This window comes from Sinocyclocheilus rhinocerous, unplaced genomic scaffold (assembly GCF_001515625.1).
Source record: "Sinocyclocheilus rhinocerous isolate Xijiao unplaced genomic scaffold, SAMN03320098_v1.1 scaffold2735, whole genome shotgun sequence".
Taxonomy (NCBI): Eukaryota; Metazoa; Chordata; class Actinopteri; order Cypriniformes; family Cyprinidae; genus Sinocyclocheilus; species Sinocyclocheilus rhinocerous.
In genome coordinates this window covers 22,092-45,735 of record NW_015652156.1, presented here as the reverse complement: position 1 = coordinate 45,735, position 23,644 = coordinate 22,092, and the positions used below count along the sequence as shown (strand labels likewise).

General features: G+C 38.9%; 1 protein-coding gene across 2 annotated transcripts; it reads left to right on the top strand.

Moving 5' to 3' along the window:
• Window positions 1-3,238: 3,238 nt before the first annotated feature.
• On the top strand, window positions 3,239-15,961 carry itga7 (integrin, alpha 7). Of its 2 annotated transcripts, XM_016519509.1 has the most exons (18): window positions 3,239-3,520; window positions 3,687-3,782; window positions 3,983-4,044; window positions 4,135-4,304; window positions 4,466-4,615; window positions 5,515-5,630; window positions 5,858-6,041; window positions 6,142-6,216; window positions 6,298-6,377; window positions 6,479-6,556; window positions 6,760-6,862; window positions 10,483-10,689; window positions 10,770-10,886; window positions 10,990-11,103; window positions 12,557-12,655; window positions 12,724-12,849; window positions 13,755-13,915; window positions 15,612-15,689. In XM_016519509.1, the coding sequence occupies exons 1-17, from the start codon at window positions 3,342-3,344 to the stop codon at window positions 13,869-13,871; spliced, it is 2,073 nt and encodes a 690-aa protein (XP_016374995.1). In that variant the 5' UTR covers window positions 3,239-3,341; the 3' UTR covers window positions 13,872-13,915; window positions 15,612-15,689. The 2 variants fall into 2 exon arrangements, with proteins under 2 accessions (XP_016374995.1, XP_016374994.1); XM_016519508.1 differs by lacking the exon at window positions 13,755-13,915 and having other exon boundaries at window positions 15,612-15,961.
• The last annotated feature ends 7,683 nt before the right edge of the window (window positions 15,962-23,644 follow it).

The following is a 23,644-nucleotide window of genomic DNA, read 5'->3' as shown; positions in this document are numbered from 1 at the left end:
AAATCTTGTAACTATCCAGTGAGATTTTTTGTAGGGGTGTCAGTTTACCGTGTCAATTTAACATGAATACTTATATAAAAATAGTATACATACATAAATAAGTAAATAAATAAATACTTTTGACATGTGATCTGTTTTTTTGTTCAGTACAGCTAAATGGACTGCAACAGAAACATACTTTAAGACACTAAAATACTCTTTAAAGGAATGAATGGACCCTTTCACAAACAGTGTTGACGCATTTCCTTTGTTATTAACATTGTACATCTAGCACATTTTTATTGTGATTTTCTTTTCTAATTTTAATGTACATTTATAACACTATATTTTGTGTTTTTGTGCCTTGGCATTAAATTGCATTAAACTAGTTTTAGTATTTCTAATAGCTGAAGGAGTGACAGCAAATTTGACATCTTTCTTCTGACCAGTGTAATCAATCTCTCAATATTTTTTTCCTCTTTTGGAAAGTCATAGAAACGCTATCATGGATTTTTCCCCCCCTTTGCTACTGGGGCAAATAATAATGCAAAAAACATATTTGTTGTAGTTCCCATTCAGCACTATTGAAGTTTACCTGACTATGACAACTTTCGCTTCAGAGAAGCCCGAAAATGTGAAAAGGGTTCATTGTTTGTAGTTTGATATGCCATCTTAACACTGATATGTGGCACAACAGCCAAAAATGTCAGTCTGCATGTGCACATACACCAGAAATAGAAAAAAGTCATGCGCTCACAGACAGATACAACAGCCAATCCTAGTTGAATGTGCGCTGGCCGAGAGAGCTCAACGCGCTGCAAATAGAAAAAACACCTGCAAATTCTGAAAACAACTTCATCAATTTGACAATACACGCGTTGCAAATGCTCTCAACACAACCAAACTAAGAAACTGGCTGAAAATAAAATTCTTTATTTGGTTGTGTTGTGAGCATTTGCAGCACCTGCTGTCAAACTGATGAAGATGTTTTCTTGATTTGCTGGTGCTTTTTCTATTTGCATGTGTTTTCTGAAGTTGCAGCACATTGAGCTCTCTCGGCCACCGTATGAATGACCTAAATGTATAAATCCTAAATTTACTAAAGACCGATTGCAAAGTGGAACACTGTGGGTTAGTGATAGGCTTATGTTCAGTGGTAAAAACCTGCAATATATTGACTTATAAGGGCACTTTTTGAATTCAAATATTTAATCGTGCTACAATAATGCCTTTGAATGATCTTTAAATACTTAATCACAACATTTAATTAATTCGATTACAATTTTGGAATAAAATACATACAACACCTTTTATAAGCAAAAGATCATTTTACAAAATATGTGACCCTGGAGCACAAAAGCAGTCATAAGTCACACGGGTATATTTGTAGCAATAGCAAACAATACATTGTATGGGTATGTAGTATATTTTTCTTTTATGCCAAAAATCATTAGGATATTAAGTAAAGATCATGTTCCATGAAGATATTTTGTATATATATTTGATATGTTCATACCATAAATATATCAAAACTTAATTTTTGATTAGTAATATGCATTGCTAAGAACTTCATTTGGACAACTTTAAAAGTGATTTTCTCAATATTTAGATATTTTTGCACCCTCAGATTCCAGATTTTCAAATAGTTGTATCTCGGCCAAATATTGTCCTAATTTTGAAACATTTGTAGTGACAAGATGTGCTGATAAATCCACAAATGCGTGGATCAAGCCAATCAGATAACAGCCACACTTCGCTGACCAATTGTTGACCACTTTCTCACTATAGCCAATCACGTTTTGCTTTACATTCAAGGTGGGAGCAGATTCATTTATTCGCACCCCTGTAAGGAACTGCTATCTATGGACACACTTCGTACAATTGAGCTGAAGAGCTGTTTGTGTGGCTAAAAAATCCTGTTTGACTTCTTAATATTTCCATCAGGATCAGTGAATGAGGATAAACTCAGGATTATACACAATTTATGATCATTCACAGATCCTGATGATTAGTAACACCCTTGCGATTTGTTCAAATATAAATCATTATAATCAGCGATACTGTCAACACTGGACAAGGCGCGACATGATGAAGTGCAAATGATTCACACTTTTGCTTTAATGCATCCAGGTGCAGCTGTAAACATGACACAATGGCCTATTTTGCCTTTTAAAGCACAATTGCGGTGACAAAAATAGGGCATATTGACACATATAATATCAAATATGGGCCCAAATGACCACATGGGCGCAGTGATAAAAAAAAAAAAAAAGAAGTTTTTTTGGGATGCTGTAACATAAATTTTACTTTAAAACTAGTAAGTCTGATTTATATGAAATATTGTTTGTGTGATCAAGTGTTTTAACCAATGAATATCATGTATCCATTGATATTTTTATGGCCCTTTGTTACGACCTGTTCATTTAAAGCCGCAACATAAAATAGGAATCAAACAACAACATTTACATTTACATTTAATCATTTAGCAGACGCTTTTATCCAAAGCGACTTACAAATGAGAACAATAGAAGCAATCAGACCAACGAAAGAACAACAGTATACAAGTGCCATGACAAGTCTCAGTTAGTCTAGCACAGTACACGTAGCTAGGTTTTATTTTATTTTTTTATTATTATTATTAAATAATAGAACAGAGTAGAATAGAATGAATCTATACAAATTGTTTTATTGAATTAAACTAATACAACAACAGTCAGTAATGATAATAAACACAAGTCTATGGATAATAAAAATCTTAGATACTGAGCAAGAGCCACTCCTGAGGGAAACTATCCCACAGAGTGTGCCTATCCCATTTAACACACAACACTCCTATATACTCTAATTATCAATTAACATGGGGGAAGACCAATCAAAAGACTAAGGGTGGCCACACCCTTATATTTGCTGAGCCAATGCAGATGAATGAAGGTTATAGCAAGAACATGCTACGATTGGTCAGCGAAATGTGGCTGTTATCTGATTGGCTTGAGTAGACGGTGGGTGGAGTCCATGCATTTGTGGCTTTGTCAGCACGTCTTTTCGCTAGAAATGTTTCAAAATCCACAAATGTTTGCAGCGATACACAAATGCACAGAAAGCCATTCACAAATGTACAGGACATGATCCACAAATACGTGCATAAGATATTTGTGAATATGTTTTTTTATTTGCAAATGTCATTTTATTTATTTGTTAATGTTTATTTTTGTTAATATTTATACATGTATTTTTTGAATCATAATCTATTCATTTGGAATAATGCAACAAAAATATCTCCATATCTGTGCGCTATGCTGAAAATATTTTTGATTTCTTTGTCACACAAGAAATAAGGGCAACCTAATTGCTGTACTGAAGTAATGACATTCAGCCAGGAGTGCCATCACAGCATTTTGAATTTATTTGTCAAGGTTCTGGATGGGCTTAATGCAGGAGTCAAGCGGCTGGGCTATTCCATATCTGGAGGACTAGATGTTGATGGGAATTTTTATCCAGATCTAGCTATTGGCTCTCTCAGCGATCAGGTTGTGCTTTATAGGTGAGATATGAACTGCCTGTATATGTGTTTGACATGAGCTGTGAATTGAAAGCATGTGTCCCGTAACAAAGATGTCAACTGAATGTTTAAGAATAGATGCCTTGCAGTCATTATTACTCTTTGAGTTTCAAGATCTTTTGTGACTCTTTGATCGTTTGTCCATTAGGTCATGTCCAGTGGTCCACGTGATCCGAGACATTTCCATTGAGCCTCAGTATATTGATCTGACACAGCACAGCTGCCAGGGCCAAGATGGTGTTTGGTCAGAAGTTACTTTTTATTGATTGCACTATATATTTGTTTTTCTTAAGGCTATGCAATTAGATGAGTACTGAACAATACCTGTAATTATGTTACTACATAGGTCTTATTGTGTCTTCACATCGTGTCTATGACATCTTGTTTGGAAACGTTATTACATGTTTTAACAGCACTTGTAACACGCGTGTTGTCTTTATCTAGTGTGGATGTGAAGGCCTGCTACACGTACACTGCTTATCCAGACTCCTACTCACCACATATCAGTAAGATAAACCACATCTACCATCACGACATACAGCATAAGTGCAGATATACACATATGTTTGAATGTTTGTGTTGCTCTCCCACATCAGCACTTGGTGTACATTTTGAGGCAGACATAGAGCGCAGGAAGTTGAGTCTTCCTCACAGAGTTCACTTCCTGGGCCGCAGTTTATCAGAGCCGGAGTACGTTCATTCAGTGGAAGTGGAGCTACATGGACAAAAACATCCTGACTGCCAAACAGTGACTTTTGTTGTACAGGTAGAACATTCATTCATTCATTCATTCATGCATTCATTCATGCATTCATGCATGCATGCATGCAGTGATGTCAGATCACAAGTGGTCACAGAAGATGCATTTGAGATGCATGTTAATATTAGGTGAAATGGGAAGGGACTCTTCTGTTCTCCTTTTACTAGGAAAACATTCAGGACAAGCTGCGGCCCGTCTCTCTGGCTATCACACACACTATACGGAGAAGCAGGCATCACCACCAAATGGGACATAAACACCATAACCAGCTGAGCCCTGTACTGAGCCTCAGTCCCTCAAACACACTCTACTCTGAGGTAAAACACATGTCGTTTCTGTGCTCTACTTTTTGAATTTGGTTGTGATTGGTCAACCGCTGCATTCCGTGTTCGGATGTTTGCGTATAATGACTCTACACTGTACATTTGTCTCATGAAAGACTTGTCCTTCATAGCTGTGTTAGTTTCATCTCTCTCGTAGCACCCTGTGTTGGGTTGCACAATTAACTGGAAAAATAATCAAGATTACGATTATGGCTGTTGTGACAAATTATGAGCTTTATATTTAGATCTAGTGCCTTTGGATGAATGGTTTCTACTTGCATACAGTCTCAGTGAGACTAACAATGTATTCCACACGTGTCATGTTTTACTTCTGCTCCACTTTTACCTTACATGTTCACTGGTGCTCAACACACACACTTAGTATTGATATTAGTATTCCCATTATATTTGTGTGGACATCAGTGAGCTCAATCTGAAGTGCAGCAAGCAACAGTCATTACGGGTGTTGTGGTATTGTCATACTGTGTCCTGGTATAGGCTACATGATGAATATGAAGTGGTCCACACAAAGTATTTTATAGTATCCAATAATTTCATAATCTACACTAATGATTGAGATTCCAATTACCATTTTTGCAATAGTCATGTGACCTTAAATCTTCACAAAATAAAAGTATTTTCACACAATGTTGCATTGCATATTGCAATATTACCCTCAAAATTGATATTGCATGCCCGTGTATTAATTGGTAAGTAGTCAGATATCCACTTCATGTTTATTTTGTGAAAAGGACTAGCTGTCTGCACATGATCTTTTATGTAACATTCACGGAATGGAATTTCCAGTATCCCATCAGGAACTCAAAAACAGTATCACAACAGTAAAAATGAATGTGCAATGCTTAGTGCAAAGCTTTCTGTCTACTTCTCAGGTCAATTTTATCAGAGAAGGGTGTGGTGAGGATAAAATATGTCAGAGCAACCTTCAACTCTCCTATCAGTTTGGCACAAAAGCACCCATTTCAAATGCCTTTATTCCTCTGCCACGGTAAGTGCTTATACACATATGTTCTGTCTCAGTCACTGCATGCTTAGAGTGTGAGCAGACCACGTCTACAGACAGTGCTGACATGCTTTGCTTCATGCACATTCAGAGTCTTAATCTGACTCTGACACCTCACATATTTCCATACAAGGGTTTAGTATTAATAACTCCACTCATCAGTCAGGAGGCCTTCCTTATTTTAATTACTCCCACATGTGCTTTGCGTTTAGAGACGAGTCTGATGTGCCAGTGTTCTCTCTGTCGGATCAGAGGTCAGTAGTGCTGGAGGTCACGGTGACTAACATGCCATCTGACCCGGAAAACCCACAGGAAGATGGAGATGATGCCCATGCCACCCAGCTACTGGTGTCTCTGCCCAACACGCTCTCGTACTCTGGACTCATGGGGCAGCAGGTCTATTTGTGTCTCAGTGACAGCCAACAGTCTTTCTTTTCTCAATCATATTTCTCATTGTTTCCTAATCCTGACTGCGTTGTGTGTTCTTGTCTTGAAGGTATTGTGTGAAGTTAATCAGAACGGCTCTCAGGCGCTGTGTGAACTGGGCAATCCGCTGAAAAGAGAAGCGACGGTATAGTAACGGTCGCACGTGCACACTTACACTATTCTGACCTTCAAGAAACTGAGTCTGACTATTAATTCTTTATGTCAGGTCAAATTTTATCTTGTTCTGAGCACTTCTGGGATCACTATAGAAACAACGTCACTGTCCGTTCATCTTGCACTGTCTACGTGAGTTCAGCCTTTTCAGTTGTTTTCTGCCAAAACAAAATTTGTGAGCAAAACAAAATCACACAAATGATGTGAAATGAATATGTGTAAATCACGCACAGGATAAGTGAGCAGCCTGCTTTGGCCCCCGTCACGGCGTATGCGCGAATGGTGATCGAGCTTCCTCTGGTGCTTAGCGGGTAGCTGTTCACTTCCTGTCTCTGATTTGTGATGTTTACACATGGTTTCTGAAACAACAGCTTGTTTTCTCATGACTGCTGCTCTCACTTCAGTTCATTTCAAAATTGTCTGTAAATAGATCTATTCATTCATTTTGAATATCTCATTAAATGTTCTTTAAATGTGTCGACTGGGGTTTATAAGTTGTCTTGGTCTCCTGCAGACTGGCTCACCCCCATCAGCTGTTCTTCAGCGGAGCAGTGAGGGGAGAGAGCGCTATGGCATCACTGCAGGACGTTGGCAGCGCAGTGGACTACGAATTCATTGTAAGTTCATGTATGCAGAAGAATATTGTATTGCTCAGAAGATCCTGCATCACATCTCAAGTGCTGCACTACAGATTTTCTTTCTTTGTTAAATTCCTTGTTAAATTCCACATTCTTATCTGTAAGTTTCTGTACAAAGCTAGGGAGTTGTCATGCTTTTCACTTTAGAATACTGATCCAAATAATCAGTAGTTCCTTTAGAAGGATTTGAGTCATTACTAGTGGGTTACCATGATCTTCACTTTAGAATTAATTATACATTATGCATAATTCACATTAATTATGAACCTGTATACAGTAGTTCTTAGTATTTCTAAAGGGAATATGAAGAAATAGTAGTTATTGACTAGCTAATAGTGAACTACCAGTTTCAACTGAGCACTATTACTTACTAAATCGCTAATTAGACTTTCTTGTTAATTAATAGTAGTTACTAGAATATTAATAGTGCAATAGTCATTTGTTCCTGTGTAGTTATTCATTAACGATGGAACAGTATTCTAAAGTGTTGCCATCTGTTTTGATGTGCTTTATCAAATATTTTGTCCTGTCTGTTTACAATTCCTCATCACTGACTGTTTACACAGAGAGAACACACACACACGCACGCACGCACGCACGCACACACAAACACACACACACACACAAACAAACAAACAACATGTGAGCATTTGAAAGTAGACAACCGTCAGTAAGTGAGTTTTGTGTGTTGAATTTATATTGTATTCCATATGGCATAAATGATAGTTTTGTAGAGCATTATGAAGGAGGACAAAGAAAAAACTGAGAAGCCAATTAGTGATGTCCAGTTAGTAAACAAACCCTTCTTTTCAACCAGTTCTTTTTAGTGAACTGAATGAACCAGTTCACCAAATTGGACTGAAAAGTCTGAAACAGTTTGCGGCTCCAGTCAACACTGAAGTGATCAATCAAAACTAATAATCAGTCATTCTGACATGAAATGAGCCAATATGGTGGAGCTCATAATCCTTTGGTTGGAAAGTTGGTTTTTACCAACTCTTTTTAGCAGTGCTCCAGTTACTCCAGCAACCTACATGCTGTGAACTGTCTGCCGAGTTTCATAAAGAAGGTGAAATGAAAAAAAGAAAGGTTCTAATGTGTCTTGCTGAACAGTGCAAAGTGTAACAAGTAACATTTCACGAGTTCGCCTGCCCATCCAGTCCTGGTAAACGAACTTGGCTTGCAGTCCTTAATGGAGGCTCAAACCTGAGCTCAGCTTGAGCGCCGAGTTCAACCCCCCATTGCCGTACTACCTAGAGGGAGAAAAACAGAAATAGAGGAGGAGATGGGGAGGTGTAGGGATGCCAGAAGAATTGCCGCTGGGACGGTGCAATGAGAGCTGCTTATATAGGCTCGTAATGATGATTGACAGGACTGAATGATTAGGCTCCTCCCGAACCAACGTTTAGAACTTCATTTAGTGCAAATACAACTGATCTGATCAGAGGTGGAAAAAGTACACAACTCTATTACTTGAGTGAAAGTACAGATACTGCTGGTCAAATATTGCTCCATTACAAGTGAAAGTTGTAAAGACAGATTTTTACTTAAGTAAAAGTACAGAAGTACTTGCTTTTAAAAGCACTTAATTACCAAAAAGTACCAAAAGTAAATTTAATTTCTGATGTCAAAACACTATTTTATTATTGTTGTATGTAATACTTGCAATGCCTTATGCCTCTGAAGCAACTTACAATACATTATATACCTACTGAATACACTGACTATATCTTTGTAATGAAGAGCTTTTCACATCTATGTATAGACATGCATCCACATTTGAACTGACTGGACAGTGAAATTGCTGGAAATACAGACTGATAAGAAAAAAAAAACCTGCTTTAAAACCCAGCAACACAACTGTAGCTGTGTAACTGTACAACAGCAACACTACTTTAACAAAAAGAAGAAGAAAAAAGCAAGATTTATTTGACATTATCATTCTCACCGTTCTTTGACGTCATACACAGAACGGTCTGTGCAGTGCTGCTTCAAGTCAAACACCCATTGTGTTTTGTTAGGAGATGCAAAACATTTCTTCTGTGGCTTTATAGGTAATATTTTCGTTTACACAATTTTGCAAAATCAGACAAAATTGTGTCTAATATATACCACAATATTAACTTCTTATTATTGAATTGTTGTAAACAAAAATCACATTTGCAAGTGGTCAGTGTTCAAAAAAATGCTGGGAAATCCCTTCACGTTGTTACGGGGCAAGTGAGACATGCGGATCCATCTGCAAAGCTTTTATTTATAAGGGGTGGTCATAAAACAGGCAAGGTTCTGACAATGGCAAACAGGTATATTGAGGGCAAGACCAAAGAGTAATCCAAAACAGGCGTGAGTCAGTCGACAGCGAACATTATCCAGAGGGCTTGACAAGAGGGGAAATCCAATAACACAAGCAATAGTCAAGGCGAGGTGCAAACACAGTCCGAAACAGAAAGGCAAAGGGTTGATCCAAGATAAACAGGCAAGAATCAGGTAACACGGGAAAGCAGGCAAGACAAGACTATGACTAGGAACTAAGAAACTAGGACAGAAAACTGGCTCCGTAATGTGCTTCCACACTCTAAAAAATGCTGGGTTAAATACAACCCAGTGCTGGGTAAAATAGGGACAAACCCAGCAATTGGGTTGTTTTGACCCAGCGGTTGGGTTACTACCCAGAAGGTTGGGTTAAACATTTAACCCAACCGCTGGGTCAAAACAGCCCAATTGCTGGGTTTGTCCCTATTTTACCCAGCACTGGGTTGTATTTAACCCAGCATTTTTTAGAGTGCACTAGGAGAGCGATATACGCAAACAATACTCGGCGATTTGAGTGGTTGTTATATAGTGTGTGTGTGATTGGCTGCAGGTGAGTCCAATCAGTGCAATGGAGCATGGGAAATGTAGTCCAGGGTGATGTGCAACAGTTTGTGTCATGTGAGAGTCTATGTAATCAGAAGGCGGCCTCTGGTGGCGAGCAGATGAAAGATCACGGACAGGATTCATGACACACGTTGCGTGCGCTACAACAGCGATTGCTGATAGACTGTCTGAAAAAAAGTCTTAGAGAAGAAAAACGTTTTAGAGAAGAAAAAGAATCTCCCACTGACTTTCAAAGCTGCTACGTAGTAACGACTTTCTACTTTGAGGACCTTGATAGAAATGTAGTGGAGTGAAAATACAATATTTATCATTCAAATATAGTGAAGTTAAAGTCATACATTTCCAGAAAAATGAAGTGAAGTGCAGATACTCAAAAAGTGTATTTCCACAGAATTAAAGAATTGATTCAGAATCATTGAAGAATAATTATTTTTTCCCCCTCCCACTTTGCTGTCCCCATAACTGTCCAGTCCAGATCCATTTACATGTTTAAATTATTCATCTCTGGCAAGTGGGGGTTTAAACTCAGCACACTTTGAAACGAAGTTGAAATCTCTTCTGAAACGGGGGAGATAAGTGTGAGATTGCTGGATGTTGTCTATCTGAGATTTGAGTAGAAGTCTCCTTTTGCTCTCCTGTTCATTTACCTTCTGTCTAGTAGAAATGGAAGGAACCGGATAGAAATAAGAATTTGCAGTGATTATTGTCTTGTGTGATAACAGGTGTCTAATACTGGGCAGTCTCTCCAAACTTTTGGCTCGGCCTCTCTGAACATCCTGTGGCCGTACGAGCTGATCAATAGGAAGTGGCTGTTGTATCCGAGTGCTCTGCAGGTGGACGGCCAGCCTCACACTCACTGTGAACCCCAGTCAGCGCTCAACCCCCTGCGCCTGGCCCTCGACCAGCCGCCGCAGACAGAAAACCTTAAGGTACACACAAGCACCCATCAAATGAAGCCGCTGGTCATTGATCAATGCAAATACTGAGTGAGACGTTTATCTGTGAACAGGGCAGCAGAAAGGTGCGCTCGCATCTGGAGACCAAAGACGACCTTATTCCCAAAAGCCCGGTAGGAAAAATCACTCCAGCTGTTTCTGCATCTGAGAGAAGGAAGTCTCTCACACTGGTGAGTGCGAACCAGGACAGTAGACAAAATTAGAAATTATTTTCTGCCGTATATTATTTTATAATCTGGGGTTGTGGGTGATGGATCTGCTGGTGTGTTTCAGGATTGTTTACTGGGCTCTGCACGCTGTCTGCTCTTCCAGTGTCCTCTACTCTCATTCTCCGGCTCGATCCATTTCAGGATCCGAGCGCACATGTGGAACAGCACTTTCATTGAGGTGAATGATTGTTTTTAATATTAACACAGTGGGGCTAATACAGAAAGGAGTTAATATTTACTGTACATTATAAAAATGATTTCAAAAGATGTAAACACATTTACACTTAACTTCAGACAAGAAAACAGTGCCAAAGCAATCACCACAAACACATATAGCACAAGCCCACAGCCAGTGAAATATTATCCATAAATGTGCACAGTGTTTAACCGGTTCATATATACGTATGTGTTGTCATGCACAACAGATTGCAGTACTTCAGTGTGAAGCGAGGTGAGTTTTTAACGCAAGTAACATCACAACGCCTAGAGAGAGTAGCAGCAGTCCTGCATTTTCTCCGTTTGCAGACAATGTATTGTACCATGGAATGATGAGCACCCAGATTTTTACCTGTGCGTTACAGAGACGGTTGTGATGGTGTAGGTGTTGGTAAACCCCTGGTCTCAGCCACAGAGCAGCCGCAGTCCGTTTACTGATCATCCAGTGCATAATGTGCACAAAACTGGAGAACTCCGATCAGATTACCTGACTGATGTACATAACAATAAAATAATCCCTGGATTTGCATGTTTGAAAGATACTCAGACTTTTTGATCAAGACACTTAGTAACAAGTAAACAAAATGTCGTTGTGCAGAAATGAGTATTCTAGTAATATTCTAATTAGCGTTTCTTAGTTTTAAATGGACAAGATTTGCACTAAAATGTTCTCCTGGTCTGCTGTGCCATTGTTTGCGCATTTTTTTCCATGCTGGTCTGTTACTGCAATATGATTGCATTCAGATACAGTCACCTCAAGCAGTTTATTAATCACATTTATATCATAACAGACACAGATTTTCAATATTAATTGCACTACCATTCAAAAGTTCTTAAGAAATAATACTTTTATTAATTAAGGATGCATTAAATGATCAAGTGACAGTAAAGACATTTATAATGTTACAAAAGATTCTATTTAAGATAAATGCTGTTCTTTTGAACTTTCTATTCATCAAAGAATACTGAAAAATAAACTGTTTCATCTTTCTGCTTTTACAAATGATTTGCAGAAAGTTACGAAGCAGCGCAACTGCTTGCTTGATAATAATCAGAAATGCAAATCAGCATTCCTGAAGGATCATGTGACACTGAAGCCTGGAGTAACGATGCTGAAAATTCAGCTTTCATGGGAATAAATAACATTTTAACATATATTCACGTAGATAGCAGTTATTTTAAACTGTAATAATATTTCCACAATATTACTGCCTTCATTGTATTTTTGAACAAATAATAGGTTATAAAATTGCTGCAATGTTGATGAAGCTTTAATACAAAGTTATTCTAATCGAATCTAATCAGTGTAATGGTAAATCGAATATTCCGGTGTATTTGTGGGTTGTTTTATCGGCTCATCCAATTCGACTGCAGAAGCAGAACTCTCAGTACAGTGTTCACTTTCTGTCCATTAGGAGTTTCCATCTGTCAGTGCTGTGGAGCTGCTGGTCAGAGCCAATATCACCATAAAATCCAACATTAGACATCTGGTGCTGAAGGACGCTGCAACACAGGTCAGATAACACACATTCTCACAGCCGAGCATGTTCATGGTAGCGTATTAATTTTTGTGTGTGTGCAGGTGTCAGTGATGATTTACCCAGAGCACGGGCTCTCAGACCAGCACAGCATCCCATGGTGGATCATTCTCATTGCTGTCCTGGCTGGAATTATTGTTCTCGCGCTGCTCGTGTGTTTACTGTGGAAGGTAAGTGTGCACCTGCACCCACTCAACAAGCTTCTTTAATAACCATGATATTACCACACAACCTGCACCCATGACTTTGGTGATTTCTCACTTGTTTGACTACTGTCCTGGTGAATGTCCAAAAGAATATAATTTGGCTTGATGACATGGTTGCTGTCTGATTAATCAGTGGAGTGGCGGTTTAGTAATTACTGGTTGCCAGTCATGTACTTTTATGGACACAGTCTAGCAACTTACTTCTGGATTCTCCTCCTAAAAAAAAAAAAAAACGCTCCATGTTTTATGACCTTTTTTCCAATTTATCTGTATATAGTAAAGCAGCTTTGCAGCAAACAGAGCTGCTATGGCTCACTCTTTAAGATGTTTAAGAAAGAAGGAACTGAGACAACTGCAGTGGTCAGATGAAACATCTTTCACTTTATGAAACATTGGACTCAAAAGTCAGTCTGCTGTCATTTAAAGGCATGAAAACGAACCCTAAAAATGAACATAGTAAAAATGTACTCGCCCTCATGTTGTTCCCAAACTCTTTTCCATCCAAAGGAAATGATTGGGGGAAGTGCTGTAAATGACTGAAAACAGCACGAATGTTTCATATAAGCAGCCCATACAACTAGCTATACGATAGGAGGCAAGCACAGTTGTCATTCGCTCATAAAAGATGACAGAATTCTTATTCGTGGAGGTACTTAATGAAGTGCACCTATGTAAAAGTGGTCATTGTGCATATGTGACGAAATCGATTCCCTTTTCCTACTATGCATTCTATTGTCTTATAACGTTTATCATAATATTTCCTCAGTTCTAATTATTTAACCACCCATTGCTAGTTCCTCCTGTTTTCTTCTGTCTGTGCCTACATTTGTTTGCATATTTCTGCTATATATTCCCGTCTGGTGGAGCAGTGTGGTTTTTTCAAGCGCACGGAGAGGCAGCCTCAGTATGAAACCGAGTATTACCGCGCTCAACTGCAGCTGCAGCCATCTGATGTGGAGAGGAAGCAGGCCACTGAACTTCACTAAGAGCCTCATCCAGCCTGATCTTCCTCCAGCACATCCGTCATGTGGTACAGCTCCGTTCTGCAGTGGAGTGTGCTGCTGTGCTGTGGCTTTCCAAACTATAAGTGTCATGGCATGTTAACCAGTATATGAATAATAATAGGCATGACTAACAACTTAACATCCATGATCTAATACGTGTTGCTGTCATTGAAGCGCCATTGAGACAAGGCACCAGGGCCATGCCTTCTTAATTTGCTAAACCGCTAGGGAATCTCTCACTAGGAAACAGATTTAGCATGCACATTTACAGAATTACAAGCCACTTGATTTGAGATTTATATTTGTAAATAACTTTTGATGGCAGTGGTATCAGTGACGCGAGGCAGAACAAGCAATGAATTTCCTGTAACAATAGATAGTAATTGAGCAAATTAAAGAACACGGATCATTTCCATAATTAGCATAGAGTCACAAACAAGTAGAGCCTGTGATAATCAAGTGCAGGTGACATTAAATAATAATGCGAATACCAATAAATTGACAAGCACATACCTTAGTGAATCGCCTTGCATGATTTATTCTAAATGAATACATCTGAAAGTGAAACTCTAACAAATGCATATGCAATAAGGTCAGCCACAAAAATAACTCTCTCCACTCCACTAACTTTTCACTGTAAGGGTGTTACATACTCCTACTCAACATATAAACATCATTAAAGGGATAGTTCACCCAAAAATTCTGTCATTAATTACTCACCCTCATGTCGTTTCAAACCCGTAAGACCTTCGTTCATCTTCAGAACACAAATTAAGATATTTTTGATGCAATCTGAGAGCTCTCTGACCCTCCCATAGACAGCAAGGATCCTAACACGATCAGGGCTCAGAAACGTAGCAAGGACATCGTTAAAATAATCCATGTGGCATCAGTGGTTCAACCGCAATTTTATGAAGCTACGAGAATACTTTTTGTGCACAAAGAAAACAAAAATAACGACTTTAATCAACAATTCGTCTCCTCCGCATCACCCTGTAGCGCCATTTTGGAGAGTATCACATACGTAAACAACGTATGCTGTTCTGTGTCAGCTGCACCGTACTTGGATACGTTGTTTACGCTTTGATCTGAACGTAAACAACGTATCCGCGTACATACGTTGTCAGAGAAATCTCTGAATTCATCGAAAATATTTGTATTTGTGTTCCGAAGATGAACAAAGGTCTTACAGGTTTGGAACGACATGAGGGCGAGTAATTAATGACATAATCTTCATTTCTGGGTGAACTATCCCTTTAAGAAACATTATAGTCTTCTTAAAAAAAATGAAAGCCTGCAGATCATTGAAGATCAAGGATGATGGAAATCTGCTTTGTATTCAGTGCAATACTACACCCTGACTGACTAAAAGTTTGATAAAAGGATGGGCAAAATATTAGATGTGAGTAAGAGTTGTTCGACTCTTAGCTTAGCTTGTGTATGAAGGGCATCAAAAGAAGATCTGATAAGCAGCGGTTGTCGAGCACTAACTTTATCACTCTAAAAAAAATAATAGTTAAAAAAGAGTTTGAAGCTGAAATAGACCAAGCATGGTGTAAATTAATGTCTTGCCACACCTGCCAATGGAGTACATTGTTATTATGACAATGGAATGGAAGTTTAAATCTTAGAATAACAGGTAAAATCTCTCACATGATTTTAACCTGGTTATTAAACAAACAAAAAAAAATGTATCTCATTGTGCTTCTTTCTCTTTTACAGTGTGGTTTCTTCCAAAGGGTTCGGTATAAAGATAAAGTGCCCCAGTATAAGGCTGTGAAGATCCTGCGGCAAGAGACACAGTTTCAGGACAAGACTTTTATTTTGCACAAAAAACAATGGGCTACCCACTGGAGTGATGGGACAATCTAATCTAATATGCATCTTTTTGTCCTCAGCAACATGTACGCTAACCAGAGAATGCAGTGGACTCGCACTGACCTTAAACATACACAGCAACAGATTTTTATTCAGCATTTTATAAGTTGCATTTTTCATTGCTCTGCAGATTGAAAGAAACTTTCAGAAGGACAGCTGGATCTAGCTGGAGATAGACAGTATATAAATGGAAATATATGTACCTAGTATTAAAACCACTGTTTAATGTATTAATGTTGAATTCAGTGTAATAATGGTGTTTGTGAACTCATAAAACAGTTGTGGTTCTGTGTCAACTACAATGCAGTGCCTTTAGAACTTTGAAACATTTGAATACTGAAACATATTTTAAGGGTCTTTATGTCATACGAGGAACATGAAAAAGTTTTCAATTCGCAATAAACTTGGCATGCATCATCCAAAGACCCTCATTATAAAAAGCTATTACGTTAAGTCTATTTTATTTGTTTAGCATTTTTCATAGTATACATCATTCCAAAGCAGATTTACAGAAAGTCATACTGTTTTATCTATAATGCCTTAAAGTCCCCATGAAATCAAAAAAAGTTTTTTGGGTGTTAGTATCAATATGTTAGTCTTAAGGTTATCTATAAGGCAGTGTGCTCCAAAACAGTGACAAAATTCGCATTTAGAAGATATAAGCATTCAAAGTTTGCAGTTCGTCGCTTCCGCCAAAACGGCTCAACGATTATTTTTTGACGTCACATCGTACTTTAGCTTCTCATCAAACTTTCTGTCCAATCAAATGGTCTCTAGAACTATACTATAAATGAAATTAAATAAAGGAGGAAATCAATAAATGAAACAATAATGGCTAAGTGTATAACTAAACAGGAAGAAAAGGGGTAAAACGCAATAAAATAACAAGTAAGTATAAGTCTGAATAGAATGTATTGATAGGGGTAATAAAATAAATTAGGTAGAATAAGTTTACTTAAACTTTAAAAGTTCAAGGCTTATTCGTACCTAAGATGATTAGGCATAAGAGGGAATACTAGAAATAATGATCATATGAAATGATCTGAGGGGGAAATTTGAATGATTCCAAATTAGCCCAAGCTGTGATATAAACGAACGCTATTGGCTATTTTAAAAATGGGCGGGGCTGCTTGATATGTCCCGCCCTGTCTTCCTGTTTCAGTTAAAATGACGTCAACACAGAGTAACGCTGCGTGTTTCTAAGCATTTCAGGGGACCTTTAAGCCCAATCCTTCAGCTGTCATGCTGGCGTCATGCAGTAGGTGGCGGTATGCGCCTTTAAGTGGGTTTGCCAACTGCTATTAAAAGGAAAAGACTCGCAAATAAACCCCAAAAAAGAAGAAATGTGCATGTGTGACGCACGAGAACCTGCGAGGTCTGTTCTAGCGCGTCACACATGTGTGAGCTTCTGTGTTCAGTGTATTTGATGCACACTTTTCTAACGATCTCTTACTTTTATCTGCCGTCAAACTGTCTGAGACGTCGTTATAACGTGCTGCTATGGGTTGCATCTTCGGATTTGACTGACAGACTGGTGTTCTGACACTGCAAGCTTCATGCTTTCTGACCGTGTTGAAATTATTCTACTTACTGTACATATAAAATACAAGATGTTTACTGTATATCAGCAGTCCCATATTCACAATTGTGACCACATACAGTCTGTTTACAATGTCTACCATTGTGACATGTTTCCATCTATGAAAGTCTTTATATAGTGTGTGCATAGAAAGAGAGTGTGTATCTTATAATTATATTTTATATATTACTTTTACTCTCTGCACAACTCTATATAAATTGGATTGATTTTAATAACTTTAATGTACTTTAATTGTGCACCAGACACTAGGAATATATAAGTATCAGATCGCGACTCGGTACTGGCAGATACCCAATATTCAATGACTAGGATCGGATTGGGGCACAGAAAAACCTGATCGGGATATCCCTAAATAAGAGAATAGCAGGCAATATCTACAGTACGGTTCAATGCTGCAAACTTCATATTCTATTTACCCAAGTTATGTTATCGTCAATGTTTAGGCTATGTATAACAATAATGTTAGGATAACTCAGGGGTGGCCAACTTAGGTCCTGGAGAGCCACATTCCTGAAGAGTTTTGCTGCTCTAATCAAACACACATGAACAAGCTAATCATGGTCTAAGGGTCACTAGCAGTGCATCCAAAATCATGTACTGAGAAGGTACTACATTTGAATATTGAATATTGATAGTGTAACACTCATCAATAAAATTTATTTTGCCGCTGAACTGAAACAACACAACATATACAAAGAGTAGCCTATAGATAGTTTTTTACCATAACATAGTATTGAGGAAACTGCATGTGTTGATAGTCCAATGTGTTCACCTGTGTATATACAATCCAAAGTATTATAATCCAAGGTGCAAGTGTTAGTCCTTGAAGGGTAAGTATCCACAAAGGGTACTTCACAATCCAGGCAGTAGATGACCATGGACCTGAGTCCCATTTAAGGGTTTTTTCACATATAGTTAATTTTAAAGTAACCAAACCCAGTTCACTTAAAGGGAACCAGCTGAAAGTGATCTCAGTCCTTTGTTGTTCACTATATAGTGGACACAGAATAGCGGACTTCATATTGCTACTATATTGTTTCGCAGGTTTCATTGACACACACGTGCACACACACATGCACGCACACACACACACACACACACATCACTTGCAGAGACATGGAGATCATGCTGTGCACATGTGGAAACATTCACGAGCATGGGCATTTGTCAATGCTGCAGTGCAAGTTTTATTAATGTAATAGCTTCGATACTGAGTCGCTACATTATATTTCTCAGCAACTATGGGGTAAAATTTATATTTTTGAAATAATGAAACTCACAGCTTCACTGTTTGCAGAGCGAGATGCACAGATGCAATTCACACATGCAACTTTCATCACTCTCTGTTGATAATTAATTCAGATCAATGCTATAATTCATGATTCAAATAAATGTGATCTTACCGCAGTACTTGATCTCTGTGTCTGATTTCAAGAGGGCAGAATTCTAGATCTCAGCTGCATGTCGGGTGGTTCTTTGTCTCCATCAAGCATTAAAATCATTTAATACACAGCCAGCCATTACATAAATGACAACAGAATTATGATGTTGGCTTGACAAAGCCCTCCACTAGAGGGAGGAGCCGGATAACTCCTCTCACTTAGTTTCACTTTAAAATCAGTTAAAAATACAAATAAATACATTTAATGTATTTACAAATTTGTAATGTAAACAGCTTCACTGTTTGCAGAGCGAGATGCACAGACGCAATTCACACATGCAACTTTCATTACTCTCTCTGTTGATAATTAATTCAAATCAATGCTATAATTCATGATTCAAATAAATGTGATCTTACCGCAGTACTTGATCTCTGTGTCTGATTTCAAGAGGGCAGAATTCTAGATCTCAGCTGCATGTCGGGTGGTTCTTTGTCTCCATCAAGCATTAAAATCATTTAATACACAGCCAGCCATTACATAAATGACAACAGAATTATGATGTTGGCTTGACAAAGCCCTCCACTAGAGGGAGGAGCCGGATAACTCCTCTCACTTAGTTTCACTTTAAAATCAGTTAAAAATACAAATAAATACATTTAATGTATTTACAAATTTGTAATGTAAATACAAATTTACAATTTCATTCACACTGACATGCTAAACCAATATATCTGATCATTACCCGGTCAGGACAGGATAATATTGACTGTCTGATGGCCAGAGCAGTGTGAAAGAGGAGAGATCTGTGACCACAGCGATCAGCAAAAGCACTCCGTACGTGCTCCCAAAACTACAGCATTTGCACATGTTTTAAAGCCTTGTAAATTAAAACACTCCAGCGATTGAACACAATAAGAACATACAAGAAGAACATATCAAAAAGCTAAATTGAGTGCATGTGCGCTTTTTTATATGTTTCACTGACATCCACGTCGCGCCGGCTTCTCTGCACTCAAATGGACAAATACATACAGAAACTACATCATTTGCATGTTTTAAAGCCTTGTAAATTACGTTGGCAGCACGTTAACATTCCGTTAGCCTGTTAGCTTGTCAATCGCATCTCCATTCACGTTTCATACCACTTCTCTTTTCTCTCCGTCTCGCTCTGTTTTTTATGAGTCCATCAAACACATGTGGTGAGTCTGAATTATTCTACAATCACGGTGAGAAGTGGCTTCTCCTTGCACTGTCACCTGCACCGCTTGCCACATGTTCAGCGTATCGGTCTCTGTCAGCAGTGATTGATTCACATGTGATAAATGCAGGAAAATAGTTAGACTGACAGAGAAGATCTCAGAACTAGAGGTGGATTAACTTTCATACTGTGTCCCAGGGATAACCAGATACAAATTTGAGATGTCTTCAGTTATTAAATATAAAGTTTTAAGCACGTGCAATCTTTTTATTCATCCGTTTAGACAAGTCATTAAATAATAAATGTATATCTTATTTTAATTAATCTATTATTATTTAAATAATCAGCAAAATCCATATCTTGGAACACTTTTTTTTCCTTCTCTAAATCAACATTCATACAAGTCCCTTTATTGCTTAGGTCTCATACACTCATTCACTCTTCTCCAGTGTAACACCAGCTGCGCCCTTCTCCGTGACCTGATCACACTCAAGTGACGGTCCTGGTGGGGCACACATCTTTTGCTCCACCAAATATAAATGGCTATATTCATATTGATTATACTTGAATAATTTATATTTTGATTAATTAAAATCTTCCACAAGACGCATCCAAATTTTAATTGAGGACAGTAAGAATGTGAGGGCCCTAGATATGGCTTTGGATGCGACTAGCTTAGCGAATCATGTACATTGTTCGGTTCCGGTTGCAAAGCCCCCACAGCAGGGTGACCGGGTGATTGTGCGACACGACTCATAGTCGTGGGACAAAACACCGCTCTTCCATTCTGATCAAAACATTAAACAGGTTCTCCCCACTCAGTGGCGTGCCACTGAGAAACCTGATGAAAGCGCTCTAGTTATTGGTGATTCTATTCTACAGAATGTGAAAATAGAGACACCAGCCACCATAGTCCAATGTTTACCGGGAGCCAGAGCACCTGACATCTTGGCAAATTGTGCTGGCTAATGCTAATCGTAAATTTAGTAAGATTGTTATTCACGTCGGCACTAATGATGTTTAACTTCGCCAGTCGGAGATCACTAAAAATAACATTAGAGGTGTGTGAACTTGCAAGCACGATGTCAGACACTGTAATATGCTCTGGTCCCCTCCCTGCATACCGTAGCAACGAGATACATAGCAGACTGTTGTCACTCAATCACTGGATGTCTAAGTGGTGCCTGCAGAATAACATAGGTTTCATAGACAAATGGATGAGATTTTGGGGCAGACCTGACCTGTTGAAAAAAGATGGTCTTCATCCCTCCTGGGGTGGTGCCGCTCTTCTCTCTAGAAATATGGCACATAGTCTTAGAGTTTGTACTTGACTAACTGGGGCCCAGGTCAGGAAGCAGACAGACTGGCTAAACCGACCGTCTGCTAGCCGCTTCACGTCACAGAAGTCAGTAAATTCTGACTTCTCATAGAAGAAGCACATAGAGACTCTTTCACCTAGATATTGTGTGATATTCGCAATAATTTGGTAACAAGTGGATTGCGTAATGACACGGGAGGAGCTTAGGCTGGGTAGAGAGAGAGGTGTTGATATGATGGTGGCTATTGTCAGAAGATGTCATTAAACTAAGTTCCTGCAAGTGATGGACTCACACGTGATTTTCTGGTAAGAAAATATGACATGGTGTCAGAAGTGCACTTGTACAATCGTTCACTCGTACAGAGTGTAGCTTAGTCTTGTCAGTTTAGCATAGAGCGCTAAAGTTTCCGTGCCTCATGCTAACCTCATGGGATCTGAGAGTAAAGTGCTAGCTATGGAGGAGGCACAGGAGGAGGACATACACAGACAGGAGCCGGTAAATGTTGTCGCATCGGGACCATTCAACATTCAGCCGCCAGAGCCCTTTGATTTTTCCAAACCACAGGAGTGGCCCAGATGGATCCGACGATTTGAACGATTTCATCAAGCAAGTAACCTGTATTCGTCTATGGAGGGAAATCAGGTGAACACACCTGTATATTGCATGCGTGACGAGGCGGATGATATTTTGCAAGGACTAAAGCTCACGGATGAACAGAAGAATGTGAATGCGACAGTAAGAAACGCATTCGATTCACACTTTGTTGTGAAAAAGAATGTGATTTACGAGAGGGCTAGATTTAACCTGCGGAAGCAAGGGGACAATGAAACAGTGGAATCGTTCGTGAATCGTGACTGCGTTATATACTCTAGCCGAACACTGTGATTATGGAACGCTACATGACAAGCTCATAAGAGACAGATTGGTAGTGGGACTGGCCGATCTAGGACTGTCTGAACGCATGCAGCTTGATAAAGATTTGACTTAAGAGAAAGCTATTAGCATGGCTAGACAGTCAGAAGAAGTGAAAAAACAGCAATGTGCTTTAAGAGATGATGCAAAAGGAGCTTGTTCAGTTGACAGTATATAAAAGCAATGCTACACAGATAAAACGGAAGCCTTCTAATCAAAGACTGAACAAAACAAAGGCTGGAAGCAGTTCGTGTCCAAAATGTGGAAAATTTCCCTCCCATGCAAAACACCAATGCCCTGCAAAATATGTAAATTGTCGAAGGTGTGGAAAAAAAGGACATTTCCAGCGTGTGTGCACTTCAGTTAAGTCAGTTCATGAGGTGACAGAGGAAAGCACCATATTCCTTGGATCAGCGACAGCCAAAGTGGACCCATGGATAACTGAAATTGCAGTGGCAGGCACAAAAGTAAAATTCAAGATTGACACTGGGGCTGATGTGACTGCAATCTCGGAGCACACATTCAAGAATATTTTCTCACATACTGAAAAGCCTACTGTCAAACCTGTGACCAGGCCTCTCATTGGGCAAGGTGGACAACAACTGGAGGTAATAGGCATGACAAGGTTAGTGCTGCAAAAGGGAAAAGCAGAAGCAACACAGAATGTGTATGTTATTAAAAACCTGCAAATGGCATTATTTGGCAGGCCAGCAATAACTTGTCTAGATCTAGTCACAAGATTGGACAGTATAGACATAACGACTTTAAAGAAAACATACCCAAAACTGTGCAGTGGTTTGGGGGTCATCAAACAGTGCCATCAAGCTTCAACCAAATGCAGTACCTTTCTCGCTTAAGACTCTGAGGCGGATTCCTTTGCCACTTAGGTGTATAGAGAAATACATACTGCCATCCGTGGAACAAAGTCTTATGTTTGCAGGGGCCAAGATATTTAGTAAGCTTGATGCAAACTCTGGATTTTGGCAAATTCCCCTAACCCCAGACACTGCAAAACTCACAACATTCATAACTCCTTTCTGTAGATTCTTCTTTAACCGCCTTCCTTTTGGCATCGCTTCAGCTCCTGAACATTTCCAAAGCCGGATGGTGTCGGAAATAACGGAAGGTCTGGAGGGGGTCACCTGTCATATGGATGATGTGCTTGTTTGGGGAGGAACTCAGGAAGAACATGATGCACGCTTGCACATGGTTTTGCAAAAGATTCAGAATGCTAGCATCACACTTAATGTGGATAAGTGTGATCTGTCAAAAAGTGAGATACACTTTTTGGGACATATCATCTTAGCTGATGGAATCAGACCTGACCCTGCGAAAAACCATAAGGAGAATGCAGCCACCCTCAAATGTTAGTGAGGTAAGAAGTTTGCTGGGGATGGTGAATCAGTTGGGGAAATTTATTCCACAACTTGCTAAGAAAGATAGACCTCTAAGAGACTTATTGTCAA

What these genes read in the sequence shown, in the direction of transcription:
- itga7 (XM_016519508.1), top strand. Translation starts at nt 3,342, where the DNA reads ATGACATTCAGCCAGGAGTGCCATCACAGCATTTTGAATTTATTTGTC. An exon ending in CTGGACTCATGGGGCAGCAG is followed by an intron (nt 6,042 to 6,141) that starts GTCTATTTGTGT and finishes CTTGTCTTGAAG; the next exon opens with GTATTGTGTGAAGTTAATCA. An exon ending in CAGTGGACTACGAATTCATT is followed by an intron (nt 6,863 to 10,482) that starts GTAAGTTCATGT and finishes GTGTGATAACAG; the next exon opens with GTGTCTAATACTGGGCAGTC.